This window comes from Salminus brasiliensis, chromosome 5, assembly GCF_030463535.1.
Source record: "Salminus brasiliensis chromosome 5, fSalBra1.hap2, whole genome shotgun sequence".
Lineage (NCBI taxonomy): Eukaryota > Metazoa > Chordata > Actinopteri > Characiformes > Bryconidae > Salminus > Salminus brasiliensis.
The window spans coordinates 24,842,434-24,857,701 of NC_132882.1; the positions used below are offsets into that span (position 1 = coordinate 24,842,434).

At 41.5% G+C, this 15,268-nt stretch overlaps 1 protein-coding gene across 1 annotated transcript; it reads right to left on the reverse strand.

Moving 5' to 3' along the window:
• Positions 1–891: 891 nt before the first annotated feature.
• Positions 892–14,705, reverse strand: phc1 (polyhomeotic homolog 1). The gene is made up of 15 exons (XM_072679910.1): positions 14,514–14,705; positions 13,315–13,435; positions 11,699–11,809; positions 11,222–11,299; positions 10,441–10,584; positions 9,910–10,092; positions 9,653–9,734; positions 8,016–8,977; positions 7,767–7,908; positions 7,503–7,672; positions 5,984–6,068; positions 5,794–5,881; positions 5,375–5,546; positions 4,794–5,034; positions 892–3,046 (listed from the first exon to the last, which is right to left on the reverse strand). Exons 2-15 carry the CDS (start codon positions 13,432–13,434, stop codon positions 2,895–2,897), a joined length of 2,730 nt encoding a protein of 909 aa, XP_072536011.1. The 5' UTR covers position 13,435; positions 14,514–14,705; the 3' UTR covers positions 892–2,894.
• Positions 14,706–15,268: the final 563 nt, after the last annotated feature.

A 15,268-nucleotide genomic window follows, 5' to 3' on the forward strand; every position in this document is an offset into this window, starting at 1 on the left:
AAAAATATCTTGAAGTAAAAATCACTCGGAATTGCACCTAAACACATGAAACTGAGCTAAATAAGAGGAAAAACATTAAGATATTTCTGAATTATTTAATCTAAAAGCATGTTTAGAATAGACAGTACTAATACTAACTCATCCATCATATACTACATGATATGTTAAGTCAGGTTTTACACAGGGCTATATCTTTATATATTTACTGCTCAACACATTTGTTTTAATGTAATTTAACTCTAAGGCCTGTTTACACCTGGCATTAACATCCGTTTCGGATTGCCACCTGTTCGGATTTCACTTGTCCGCATGAAAGGCCAGATGTAAACACCCCCAAGACGCATTGTGATCAGATTATGTTCAGAACACTCAATCCACATTTGGATATTGTCTACATTTAACAGAAGTGTAAACAATTCTTGCTCTCCCAATCTTCCTTTGTGTGTATGCGGTGTGTGTGTGTATTACTGCCATTTGCTTGCAGTATTAGAGTTTTTGTTTCCTTGTGGTTTAAATAGTCCACTGCAGTTTGCGATAAAGACGTTACGGGAACACAAGAACCATATATTGTTCTACATGAAACAGAAATGATGTAAGTGTTTAGTTTTCTGTGGGAAAGTAAAAATCAAAGCGCATCTGGTCACACTGGGGATGCATTTTAGTGACAAATGAAAAACAAAATGTGCTTAAAGTAGATTTAGATACTGACCAGATCCACAAATGCATGTGATGCCTGGTCTAAACAGACTCTAAAATACAGTACACTGTAAAAAGTTCCTGCTGATGTGCGGTTTTAGACAACTCTTTCCCAACTCTTTAGTTTCTCGCGAAAGGGGATCATGTGTCCGAAGCCAACAAGAGGGAATAAAGAAACAAAACAAATCGCAGAGATCATTGTTATAGCACCTGTTTTATTGGTATTTCTGGATACAAAGAAACTAGGCCACTATATCAGCTTTGGCCAGTTCAGGACGCCACCAGAGCACCTCCAGGTGTTCCCTCTCTGTCGCTCTCATACCTGAATCCAGGTGCTGCAAAGCTCAGAGGTCAAACTACGGATACTTACCTACGTAAAGTTTAAACTGAATGCCCCCCATAAAATAAAAAAAAAAAAAAAAAAAAAAGAATGATTCTTATTTCTCAGTACAAATGGAAAAAAGCTCCTAACATCAGCTACTGTAGAAAAAAAAATAGCTTTTGTGTTTTAAAAACTATGATTGGATATCTGACACCAGTCATCCTCTAACTGTCTGCAGTACAAAAAGCTACTCCTTAATACTGACTAGTGAGATGAAATGTGGAGCGTCTCTTTTTCACCGTCTTCTCTCACAGCGGCTGCATTTCCACAGATCTCTGCTGAACAGCATTCAAAGACAAAATATCCTGGATACTACAAACAAAACCAGTATATTGATCCATAGTAACAGTCTGGTATTACTTAAAGCAACAGAAACTTTACCCTCCTCACCCCAAATGTAGTTATTCAATCAGCCAAAAGTTTTACTTGGGCTACGTAGGCTGATGTAACTAACATGTAATAGAAGCTTATACCCCACTGGTTAGCGTCACCACACACTCACCTCAAAAAGCACTTACTAGCAGATCTCAAGCAGACTTGTGCGGACACTGTACAACATACGGTTATCTATACAAATGGACAGAGGCGTGTTTCACAGCTAAAAACAGTAATAGCAGCTATGTTATACAGAGTCAGATTACTTAACAACTTAGTGATGGAGTGTGATGATTTAGGATTGGATGAACACGAACTGCTGGGCTTCCATTACAGCTTCTATTTCTTAGCTACATTAGCCTCGTAGCTTTGGTGCAAAACTAAAAGAAGGGAACTTTGGGATAGAAAAAATGTGGGTAAATTGGATTTGTAAGTCTGTGTAGATTATTTGTAAATGCAGCGAGTAACACTGGAAAGTATAGCCACTGTTGAAAAAGACCACCCACACCCATAAAACTACACAAAGCACTACCGTACAGAGTAAGGCAACTTAGTCAGGGTCAGACTCTACTGGTCATCTGCACTATAGGATAAAACTAACTACCTTCAGTCATCGCATCAACAATCACACGCTGATTACATTTCAGTATCATAAGTAACAAACACAAGCAGCCACACTCATCTTCTGAGGCTTTTTACATCATACACTCATTCATCATCGCTTCAACTTGCACAACAAATATATATATATATATAAAATAAAATAAAAAAAATCAGCACATTCAACGTTCAGGAAAGTCACCCTATAAAATCTTACCCTATTCCTCTCTCTCTCTCTCTCTCTGTAAAATCTCTGTCAAAGGTCCAAACCCAGTTCGCCCAACCCTGATCCCTTCCTTCATATCTTACCAAACACAAGCCGCCCTCTTCAAATTAAAGGTAACCAATAAGGTTCTTTGGAGTGATGCCACAGAAGAAACACTTTTACATAATGTAAAGGTCCTATGTCAAGTCCATGGTGTACACCTAATGCCAAGAGCCAGTTAGAAACCTTTATTTTTAAGAGTGTACCACTGGTATAATCAATGGGCTAAACTTCTGTTACACCATTAACCTGTAGGTGGAGGTCAGCCGACACCAGAGTTAGGACCACGTATGACTGAAGAGGTGAGTTTCTCACACAGCCGCAAAACTCTTGCATGTCTTCACAAGTCTCTTCTTTCAGTTTCTCATGCTAATGGAGGTCACTCTTTCCACTGGTCTGTCTGTAAGGTTACTGATGAAGGCTAAATTAGTTCTCCATGCTCTCACTACAGACACTACAGCTCGCTCTCCTCATCCTACATCATACCTGTTATGCTGGTAAAGGAAAGGAAGAATAAAAAAAATAAAGAAAAAAAAGTTGGATATGCCCCTCCCTCCCTGCTCCCTCTCGTGTCCTTCAGTCTCTCAAGTTGTTGATGGAAGCGCAGATCTTGAGGGCAGGACCCAGTTTGATGTTCATGGTGGTCATGAGATGCTCCTCTTTGAGCAAAAGCAGCGCCTGTCCGTCGATCTCCTGAGACAGGAACTGACCCGCCAGGTCCTCACAGCCTGGAAATGCACATCAGGGAGGTGAGGTGAATGAGTTTAGAATTGTTGAGATGGAAGGTGTACACTGTTGGTTTTGCAAAAAAATCGAAGTTCTGCTTAGACTAAATGTAGTTCATCAAACAAGACATGTTTGGTGTGATGAGTGTGCATCTTTAGCTTAGCCCTGGAGGAAAATATAGCTAACAGCATGGCTGACATAATGCTAGTAATGAATTTTTAATTAACTTTATTTGGTCAGGAACCATGCACTACTGACATTAATCTCCAAAGAGAAAAAGCAGCTTTGCAACAAAGTATCAAAAAAGCTACTTTCCATTTGCATAGCCCAGATTATGAGCAATAAACTATATGAACAAAAGTACTGAGACACCTCAATCACTGAATTTAGGAGAATTCATTCAGTCCTATTGCTACATGTTCATCAAGCACCTATCCATGCAGTCTGCCTTTACGAACATTAGTGAAAGAATGGGTCGCTCTAAAGAGCTCACTGAATGCTAGTGTGGTTCTGTAAAAGGATGCCAATGTTGCATCAAGTCAGCATATGAAAGGTCTTCCCTCCTAGATATTCCACCTTTAACACAGTTATGAAGTTAGACAGTTACAGTTAAAGCAGCTGGTGGGTTTCAACATCCAACATGGTATTAACCCACCTACTTTACAGTAAAAGGCTTTTTGTCTGAGATAGTACACTACCATAGTACACTACCACATGCTACCAAATGTAGTCAATATCACAGTGCAGCATCTGCTGCTAGTTCCTAGCCAATATGAACATCGTACAAGCCTCAGTTTGAGGACATTTATAATGTAACTTGATGCCATTAATACAGAGAAAAACCAAAGAAGCAAACACAACTTGCCTTGGCCAACTAAATTTCAGTTATGCAAAAAAGTTTACACTATTTTGCATTGATATACAATAAACGAGAACATGGCTACTGAACACTGCACATCTTACAGAATAGAGTTAAGAAGTACAAGAGTACCCATCAATCATTACTCCCAGGTACAGTACAATCTGAAAGAGGATTATCAGGCAGCAAAGAGGTGGGACAGCTGATAAAAATGTAAAAAGGTACAGTTGTGACAGTGCTAAATCATGGTAATGCAATACCCACTATGGTCCAGGCTGTTTATGTCACTTTCATACAGACATGTCAACCTGATCCCATTCAGATACTAAAGTCATTGTACGTATTAGAGCTGCATTTTATTACAGACTAAGCAGTACCCTTGTATGTTCTGAACTCAAGCTTGCCCAGCTATCATGTTTACGCCGCAAGTTTAAGATAAATGACTGCCATTTCCAGGTGAAACCTGGCATATCGCCCAGATAAATACTACAGCTATAAACAAATGCCATCTCTGACGTTGCTTCATGTTAAAGTACACAGAAAAATGCACTAGTCCAGAGCATACAACCTTCTTCCTGTATTTACTTTCTTGCTCCCACCCCAGACAGGTCTGACCAATAAGAGGAGAGAACGATCTCATGTGGTTTGTTGTGATGAATTTGGTGTGCTTGATGTTGAACTTGTTTTTTTTCCCTTGTTTGAAAACAAATCAAACAGATGGCAAAACACTCCAAGTTATTAGCTATTAACAACATTTTTTCTATGGTAAGACACCGTTACATCCAACAGGGCATTTCTACAGCCATGTGCGAGGTCAGACATGACATGCATGACAGTCCGGAACCGTTCACTTGTTTGATGAGGATTGATGTGCTGAATGTAAAACTTACCTTGCAGAGAGGAAATGAACCGGCACACTTCCTCTACGCTCCAGTGGGCAGGGCTAGCAGACAGAAACTGGTCCCCGTCTAAAGGGAGGCTGCCTTGAGTAGTGTCGTCCAACTGAGGGCCGCAGTGGGCGGGGCGAGGGCATGAGAAGGAAGAGCTTGGGGACAGGGAGAGAGAGTCTTCCTCCTCTTCCTCTCCCTCACAGCTGGAGATGTCCTCCGATCGACTGGACTCCGAACGGCACTGAACAAAAAAAATAAAAAGGAGCGTTATTATTTTATAAAGCAAGCATCTTTTAAAAAGGTAAACATATGTGTAATTAACTGTTGAGCTACATTTGTAAATAGCCCCTAAACCGCAGGCCAACACTTAAATTTATCAATCAGTAAATACTATGAATTATTATTCTTATGCTCCACTGACTGTAATAGGGAGAATGGCGTCTCGGTCATTGCCACCCCAGGCCAGAATGCAGCTACTGCACTACTACTGTACAACATTTTGTGGAGCTGCACAATACATCCCCTCTAAGCTTGTGCACTATTACCGAACCCCTTGCTCCCCTCTGTTGTTCAGGACTCACCTTCACTGACAGGTGCCTGCTCGCTATTTTAGCGCAGGCAATCTCAGAGCTACTCCTGCGAGGACCTCTGCGTCTGGCAATCCCGTCCTGAACCACGGCGGCCGCTTGCTGCTGCTCTCCGACGCTGCGGACCCGACTGGTGCGAAAGTGATGACTGCAGCTCACATTGTACCTGAAATGGTGGTTTACAGAACAGTCAAACATAGTACACTTACTAACACAATGATATACAGAATGATGGGCACAGGTGAAGTCACAGTGGTTAAGACATGTAGAGTTATTACTGTTATTTTGCTGCACTATTGTTGTGTAAATGTAATTATCTGATGACATAATTACGGGAAAAAATCTATTTACATACTGGGTGTCATGTAACACGACCAGCCGCAGCTTATTTAAGCTTTAATACGACTCAGTACCTCTTAGCGCAAGTTTTGGAACAGAAGCGCTTGGACCCTCTGAACTGGCTGGCAGGAGCGAAGCTTTCACAGAATTCACACTTCAGCACTGTGAATGGAGACGAATGAACACGACAGCTACAGCTCACTTTCACAGACAGGAATATGAATATCCACAAACAATTCCAACAAGCGGCAAGCGCACACTTACCCGAGGGGGCACTGTTTTCAGACTGCATGGCGAGAGGCATAGCAACAGGAACGCCCTCTGCCCGTTCCTTTACAGGACCCGTCACCTGTTTGTCAAAATAGACACATTTCAAACCTTGACCAAGCTCACATTTCATTGAAACGTACTGTGATATTTATAAACATCACATATACACAGTCTAGCATTCAGAGCAATGCGTGTAAAGAGTAAATTCCACCCTTAATATCAGCGGGCCTGCTGCTTGTTTTGATTAAAGCATTCTAGGGGGGTGGTAACAAGTGTGTGGAGACTGGGCTTAGTGAGGCGCAGGCGTGGTAAAAAGCAGCCAATCAGAAACTTTTGTGCTTCAGATGTCACTGGGACAACCAGTAGGAGCAAAAACATTCAGATACAGATACATTGTAATTTATTAGCATAAATTGGTTGTTGTTGGGCAAATCACTCGTTTTACCCAAATCACCCAACAGGAATTAGGTGTGCAACGACTAACTGACTTAATCAACTAAAACTGACAACCAAATTAGTTGGCAACTAATTTAATAATCGATTAGTTGGTGACCTCATCAGACGTGTTTTCGCTTGAACTAAAAATGGTTAAAAACACAAATGAACAGTAGATTCAAATGCCAAGATTTAAACATAACTTGGCTTTACTATTGAGAGAGAGAGAGAGAGTGTCAATCACTGAGCAGGAAAAACATTTAAACATTGACTTAATGAATAAGTTATTCATCGTTATTGTCTTCACAGTTTGTTAGCAAATGCAAAAAAAGTTATTTAAGTTATTTGTTTCAATAATCAGTAGATTAGTCATTTGTTGCAGCAATACACAGAATATGTATGTGAAAAATATTTTGAGTTTACTTTTGCTTTTACAGAGCAAATTGGCATTATATTCATAGATTTATAACCATTTTGATGCCCCCCTGACTTGTAATAGGGAGAATGGCATCTCCACAACTTTGGTGGATGAGACCTCTCACAAGAACTGCGTAACGCTGCCTAATCAAACTCCTGTAATGTTACTCTACAGCGACAGTTCTTTCACTCCCCTGTCCTGTAAAAGTGAACTACACATCCCAACTGCAGGAAGAGCCAAGCAACAAAAAAAATTAAAACATAATACTGCTTTAAATTAACATTACTTGTGGCATGGAGTAACTACATTTTGTGTCTAGTGTAGGCCAACTACCCAAATTAATGTGAACCTTATTACTAGAAATGCCCCCAACGGAGAGTGAAGACTAGCACATGTGAAGCCAGACACCACCTCCTTTCAAACTGCTGCTAATGCAGCATTGCTCTTTTACAGCAGCTCACAATCGCCCGTGCTGACCAACATCACACTAATTACGTGGCGAGGAAGTATCATCATCCCACCCCTGAGAGAGTGAAGTTAATTGCACCCTCTCTGACTCTGGCTGCTGACGGCAAGCAGTATGACCCGATCGTCGGCTCACAGTGGCAGTGCCTTAGTCTACTAATGCACATTTTTAAAGGCAGAAGATGAGAGACTCACAGGGAATGGTTCTGCTCCTTCCTGGATGACAAAGCCTTCAATGAGGTGAGTGAGCACTTGTGGTTTAACCACGGCTTGCGGAAGAGGGGCTCGATCACCCTGAACCCCACCTCGAGGCAGAGGCAGAGGTAGGGATAGAGTTGGCGGAGTGGAGAATGCTACCTCTGGAGCTAGGAGCAAGGGAGAACAAGCGAGAGAGAATATTAAAGCGGATGGTGCTATATGGTCATCCTATCTGCCATAACCACACATTACCACACTCACCAGTGTCCAACGAAGGAGCTGGTGAGAGGGGAGGGGCAGTGTCAGTTATTGACGGACAGCAGTGGGCAGAAGCCTCTGCCGACATCTCATTGGTTACATCAGATTCCGATTTCCTTTTCAAGGATCCAATCACAGGCTTTGTCTAAGACATAAGAATGAAAACAGAACAGAGAGCCAGCTTAGCATTTTCTCCCACTTCACACAAGAGCACAGTCTCAGAATCTTAACATATCCCCTTATAATACTAACCTGGGCTGTACTGGATTGCTCAAAAACAGAGTCTTCAGCTGTGCTAGCTGCGCCACTGTTGTTCTGCCCATCAGTGGAGTGACCGACGGAAGAGGAACCACTCTGATTCAACGTCGCATTCTGATTGGTTTGCATTGGACATACAGGGAGGGCACTTTGGGCTGATTTAAGGCACACCCCTGCTCCGCCTGTTTCCATGGCTGCCACCACGGTAACCACATTGCTAGCGGAGCTGTTAATGGGGACAGCACCCGTTGCTGCGCCATCCTGATGGGAGCAGCAGTTGCGGGCCTGGGCCACGGCTAAAGGCTGCGAATTTCCCAGCGTGCCCTGTCTGGCTCCCACCAGCTGGACCGGCACATGAGGTGGGTGGTGCGCAGTTTGCCCGCTGCTGGGCGGCGCTGGTAGGATGGGGGGAGGGTGTCGTGGGGGTATCTGTGTAGGAAGCCGATGACTTTGGGCAGTTTTGGGCTGGATGGGCACCGGGCCCGTCCCGTGCGTCACTTTTTCCGTGCCGAGATTTCCGCTGGACTGCTGCAGTGGCTGAACCACCAGTGTCTGAGCTGCCATGTTGGATTTGGGTGCCACAGAACCCACAGGGTAACCCTGCGAGGAAGTGGGCACATTGGAGGTGGGTACCAGGATGTGCGTTACTGTGGCAGCAGGAGCGGTCACGCCCCGTGCCTGGCATAGTCCAGACGGAGAGAGCAGGAGCTGAGAAAGAGGGAGCGAAGGAGAGGAAGAGGACGAGGAGGAGGCAGCTGAAGCAGCGCCACCTGGCTGCTGGGTGGGTAAGGTGGCTGGGTTCTGAGCCTTAACGCTGATGCCGGCCAGCGTGGCGTTGTTGGTGGTGCCATAAGTGGCAAGCTTTGTGTTAGCAAGTTGCTGTGGTTGAGCTGCGATTTGCTGAGTCGACTGACCAAACTGCTGCTGCGGCTGAGTCTGGCCTAGAGAAAAGGACCCTGGGAGAGAAAAAGAAACAGAAAAAGAATAAGTGAGAGACTGTGGGTATGTTAACACTCACTAATACTAATCTAACTATTAGGAGAGTCCTCATGTTACATTGTTGCTTTTGGTTTAAATTTTTGCCTCATCAGTGTACTGCTGAAAAAAATGCATATCAAAAACAGCTCCATTTTGCATGGATTGGCAATTGGCAAAAAAACATTGTATCCCAATTTTATGATGAATGGTCCAATAAAAATCATCCAAAATATTCTCTCAAAATCTTTTCCCTTGTTTTTGTGTCATAAAATATCCCCATTCACCATTACCACATAATGCAATTTCTTCTTTTACAGCACAACTGTCACTTACTGTACTTTATAGCAATTTGTCATAACAAAGTTTTTAATTTCTATTACTGACTGGAACGGGAGCCCAGGAGCAATAAGTACCAATTCTGGCATAATAATATTGCTTTAAACATTACAGCACTATTCCATATTTTAATTTTATGTTTATGTTTATGACTGTGCTGACTAATTGTTGTAGCCCTAGATGAGTATGCAGATTTATGTCACAAGCTAAAACCAACAGGTTCAATCAAACTAAATACTAGACAACGGCCACCGCACAATATTTACTGGTCACTCTAAGGTGCAGTAAACCATGTACTGTAATAAAAGGACCCTCACCAGCATCCTTCCTGTCAGGAAACTCAGTCTTAACAGCAGCCACCCGGGGGGTGGAAACACAGCGCATGGCCAGGTTCTGTACCTATAGACAGGTTTGGAGAAGAGAGTGAGAGCCATAAGCTACATGGAACCGTCCACAAGTATAAAATAAATAAATAAACAAAAAAATTTCAAAACCCTGCTCATGTTTTTACTAATATTGTATGTAAGTATTATTAAGTATGAACAGCTTTGAACAGAGCACATGTCAATCTTACCTGGTCATTGTCTGACTGGTTATTTGAAGACGTGGGAGGGACTTCCTGCTGCTGCTGCTGCTGCTGTTGGGGCTGCTGTTGCTGGGGTTGTTGCTGGGTGACCGTTGCCACGGCAGCTGTTGCTGTGCCACCCGGCATGAAGATAAGCTGAGAGGTGAGAGGAGCCCTGAGAGAACGGTTCACCTGTGGAAGAGAGGGAGGGAGATATCCAAATAATTAATACATTCACATTTTTAGCTGATGCGCTCATCCAGAGTGACTTATATAATGAGGTTATTCGTATTACAGGAGGTGGGCCAGTGTAGTGTTAGGAGTCTTGCCAAAGGACTCTAAATGATGTAGCGCAGCAAAGTCACCAAGACCAGGAATCAAACCCTGGTCTCCTACATGTTGTGGTAGCTCACTGTCAGATAGTGGTGTTATCTGTTGCGCCATATAATAAGCACCATATAATAATATTTAATATTACCACATTAATAAGACTTTAGAATCAAAATGTTTGCTTATTAGGATTATGACAGAGATACTCACTCTCAGGTACATCTGACCCTGTCCAGCTGAGTTCCCACCCAGTAACACTGACTGGCTAAGGGCTGATGATGTTGCAGATGTTGCAGGACCCATTGGGCGGGGATTTGTCATGATCCCACCCCCAGCAGTGGTGCTTAAATTGACCTATATGAGAAACAGCAGATTGGTATGCATAACATAACTCAACTCAGCACATGATTAATGTCATATCACACTAGATGCTTCAATAGTTAAGATTCAGGCATGTTTTAACGGATTGGGTATCAGCTTTTGTGTATCAGTCCATTCCAGTTCCAATTCTGTTTTTAGCAATGTGTTCAGAGGAACCCTCTGGCATCCTGAAGGCTTCCCCTAAAAGACACTGTTCACAGTCCACATCGCTGAATAGCGGTTTCAGGAGTTTTTTTATTTATTTTTGCAGTTTGCAGTGTGAAACCTAGGCTAATGTTTGAAACTATATAAAAACATTGCTAAAACTAGAGGAGGTGGCTTTCGCACATCAGTAGTCGACAAACAACAACAGATATCAGTTAAGAGTTTTTACCACTACACACACGTATCACACAAAGTGATTTCACTGCAGTGATAATCATTAACATCAGATCGAAATTGTCTAATACTCAGCATTAAGACACAGATCGGGAGGTAAAATAACTGAATCAGGACAAGTTAGTCAATCAGTGTCTTAGAGCATCTAAACAAGTCTGCACAGCCTCATTTGAGGTAAGGGCCACACTGTGCAAATATGAATTTTCCCTGAACCATTCCCGTAAATACTTACCGTGCACTGAGCCGTGCTGCTGGCTACAGAGACACTGTTGCTAGGGGAACTTGACTGGCGACTGGCGGCAAGTGTGGCCTGCAAAAAATAAATAGAGTAAACTCAGAGCAGACCATGGGCTGAGAAAATACAGGTCTTTTCTCCAAAGGAGATTACCTTTTACATTGTGCAAAATCACTTTCACATAACCTAAACCTGACCACTGTTATCTAATTGTATCAGAATGTCATGTAATAAATCCAATAGAAAACAATGAAAATGAATGGAAAAATATATTTTTGCACTGACTGTAATGTTGTGTTTATTTTAATTATGGTCAGCAATTGCGTGTTTAATATAGTATGAACATTTCCTATATTCAGAATTTTTCTGAATTGGACAAATTTTCAAATGTACATTTTAATTTTGACATTCTTTACCACAATATATTTTATACTTTATATCCATATTGCTTTGTGGTATCTATATGCCTCTCACCTGTTGTACGGCAGCGAGGTTGTGGAGCTGGGCACTGCTGATCTGCTGCTGGAGCATCAGCTGCTGAAAATACTGAGCTGCATTGGGCTGCCTCTGCAGAGCCTGAAGCGCCTGTTAACAAATTTCAGTTAAGATACAACATTCAACTCTATTGTATTTGACAGCGTTATTTTCTATACACTGAAAAAGGAAACACCCAGAACTTAATGGTGGGTTTCAGGCTTCCATGACTCACTTTCACAAGTCAAGTCAAGTCAAGAAACTCAGCAAGTTTGCATTAGGTATCAAGTAATTACTGAATAATAAACATGAGGATGTAAGAAGCCTGAGGATATAAGGAGAAAATGAGGGGAAGATTGATCCTTCTGACATTGGGAACATCTTGATTACACATGCATTAAAAGCTGACTCTTCTTGGCACTTTACTTACTAACTTCTAACCATTACAGTGCCTGGGGGAGATGGTTGCACCAACACAAGCATGCTGAACAATAATCTATACAATAAAGGATACAATATTTAGGCGTGATCTCCACCTACTAGTCATGTTTGTATAAAACTATGAAATTTTGTAGATGGAGATTTTAGATTATAAGTAATTTCCATGATAAGACCAACCTTTTTAGATCCCTATTTGACATTCTCTACTGAAAAATATATCTGAGTAACAGCATTAAATCATGGTCCATTAAATCACACAGAAAATACATGGTGCACGCTATTAGGGTAAATTTCATCATTTCAAAAGCGTGTCCAACCCAGAAATCTCAAGATGTAAGCTGCTGGCTTTGCAATGTATTGTGGGGAACTGTAGTGGTTTACGTGTATTGATATACTGTAGTCTTGTTTGTTACAGTCCCTCTCACAGTCGCTGCCATGTGGAGATTCAGGTGCTCATTTTCATTCTTTGTATTCTCTCTCACTCACTGTTCTCACCTTTGGAATTGAAACGACTAAAAATTAACAAGTATTTCCCTGAAATTCTAACTTTTAACATCATGAAATCATGGTGGATTAAATGAGGACAATGTGTCTGCATTTATGAATGTGTGTGAAAACATATTGGAACATTCTAATGTTTACATTTTACCACTTGATTAACACACTTCAGACTGTATTAACTACCTCAGGGGTGAGCTATACACCACTAGATGGCCCGACGGTCTGTTTAGATTTAATGAAAAGAAACCTGGGTTAGTTCTGTGTTTTTCCCCTATTGTGTCATACTCATACCAAACCGTGAGGTCAAAACCGTGGTGGGGACAAAACCTTGACTTTTCTGTACCGTTACACCCCTAATTGATGTTGATCTGACCTGAAACTGAAACCTTGCTCTTACTACCAACCATTAATCAAGCCACCAACGGTTGATAATCAAAGATTAAGTTCAATCCAGTCATCTCCAAGTGACTGAAATTACAAGCCCCCTGTGAGAAAGGAGGGGCATATAAAACATAAAAAAAGAATGTTTTATTTCTTAATTGAAAAAAAAAAAAAAAACTAAATCTTTTTGAAATCTGCACTTCATACAGGACTGAACACACAGCGACAGAGAGAAAGAGATTCATTTACAAGCAAATTAGTTGATGTAGTGACTGTAAGTAACACACACTCACCTGGACAGCTTGTCTTTCATACAGGGACATTTGAGCAATTTGAGGGGGGCGGGAGTTGCCCCCTGATGGAGCGCTGCCATTGGTGGAGCCAGAGTTGCCCTGTTCCTCTGCTTGCTCCATGCTGCAGTTAATCAACATTGGGGGAAACAGATGAACAGAAACCAAAAATCTATCATTAAAAATGACAAACATCAATAAGTATACTAAATGGATCTGAACATTAAAATAAGCCAAAAGTTTATATGACTGTGAATTAAATCCCTACAGAGCCTTAAGGTTTTTTTCCCATGACTTTACAGCACGTTTTTACATTTTACAGCAATGCTAACATAGACGTTTCAGACTGTACTTGTTGTATAGTGTTACTCAGGAACTTTAGACCAGTGTGGAGGAGAAAATACAGAGGTTTTTTTTTTATTTATTGCTGTCATTAATACAGCACATTTCGAATACTCTCAGTATAGTTACAGAGTAGGGCTGTAAAATGTATAGTTTCAGCATCAATATTGCACATGCAACAGTCATATAGTCACAAATAAAAGCAAACTTCTGCAAACTTTGCACTGCTCTCATTCTCCATGATTGATTTTCCAGAGTGTCATTTATCATTTATTTTTCCATTATCATTAATTTTATTTCAATCTCTGCTATGTTGACTTGAAATTTCCTGTATTTTTAAATATCGCAATATAAATAAAATAAATAAATAAATAAACTTTGCAATGACCGTTTTTTCCCTAATATGATATGGTGTAGCCCTAATGCCGGGTATAATTATTCTCATTACTTTTTCAAGCATTCCTATTACCATCAATATTTACGACTGTACTATATTTGATAATTGTCATCATTACTGCAACTAGTGTAAAGAAATCGTACTTAAAGCGAGTATTTAGTCTAAAAGCTGCACAGAGGCTAATACTGACCTACATGAAGTCTGCAAAGGAGAGCGAGAACAACAGAAACTAATGAGGACAAGTCTTTGGAAAGTGAGCAGAAATCTGGATGAACCAGCTGTCACAACCTTAACAACCTGAGGCGCTCAGAGCAGCACGAGGGACTGGTTAAAGTCAATAACCCTCATCATGCGCGCTGTATTGATCAGTATTTATCAGTTAATCTGAGTGGTTCTGTCTCGTGTGGTCTCTCAGCCGTTAGCCGTTAGCTGTGTAGCTGAGCAGCGCACTCACACATTTTACCTCCGATCTGTCGCCTGGGATCCGGTGCTCTTCCCTCGGACACAGTACCTGGGTCGGCCCAGTATGTTTTACTGCAGTTTTTTCAGCAGCAGTGTGGAGGTGTTTGTTTACTGGTTTGTTTCTCTTTATGTTAATTTAGTGTTTATAGTCCGTTAGCGCGCTGAAACCCCGCCCCCTCCACACTTACCAACGGCGCTCTTTCCGGCGCGAGCCGTGACGTAAGCACGCTCTGAAAAATAAAAGCGCGCGAGAACACGACTTTAGGGTGAAAATCATTCAAAATAATTTTTTAAAGTTTTTTTTCGAGCTATTTATTATTGCATTTGAAAGGTGCACATTTGTGGATTCAGGAGCTTTGTAAAAAAAATCCAGTATGTTTTTCAGGGGGCGTGGCTTAGTAGTTTCAGGTCATTAGCATCCTCATTTTCACTTATTAATATAGCTATATTAACAGCGCTTCATGTTAGCTAAATATCTTTTATCGTGAAAGCTCTCAAATTACACTGTCACGACGTCCAGGGTTGTGGCCGTAACAGTGAATAAACCCTTTTTCGAGGGGCGTGGTCTTTTTTCTCGTCAAGCGATTGGACTTTTTCGTCTTTTCAATGGGCGTAGTCACGTGTATTTCCCTTTTGTGAAGGGGGCGGGGGGGCACTGGTGGTGGGTGTTGTAGTTTGCTTCAGCTGTTGAACTAATTCTATCTGTAATTGAAGCTTCACTTAAAATAGAAACTGAAAGTGATTTCAACTGCTGAC

Bases quoted from the DNA above. Each gene is read 5' to 3' on its own strand.
- phc1 (XM_072679910.1), bottom strand. From the start codon at position 13,434: ATGGAGCAAGCAGAGGAACAGGGCAACTCTGGCTCCACCAATGGCAGC. The intron at 10,093-10,440 runs GTGAGTATCTCT...TCTCTTCCACAG, and splicing joins AGGGTCAGATGTACCTGAGA to GTGAACCGTTCTCTCAGGGC. The intron at 7,673-7,766 runs GTGAGTGTGGTA...CCTTGCTCCTAG, and splicing joins AGCTCCTTCGTTGGACACTG to CTCCAGAGGTAGCATTCTCC.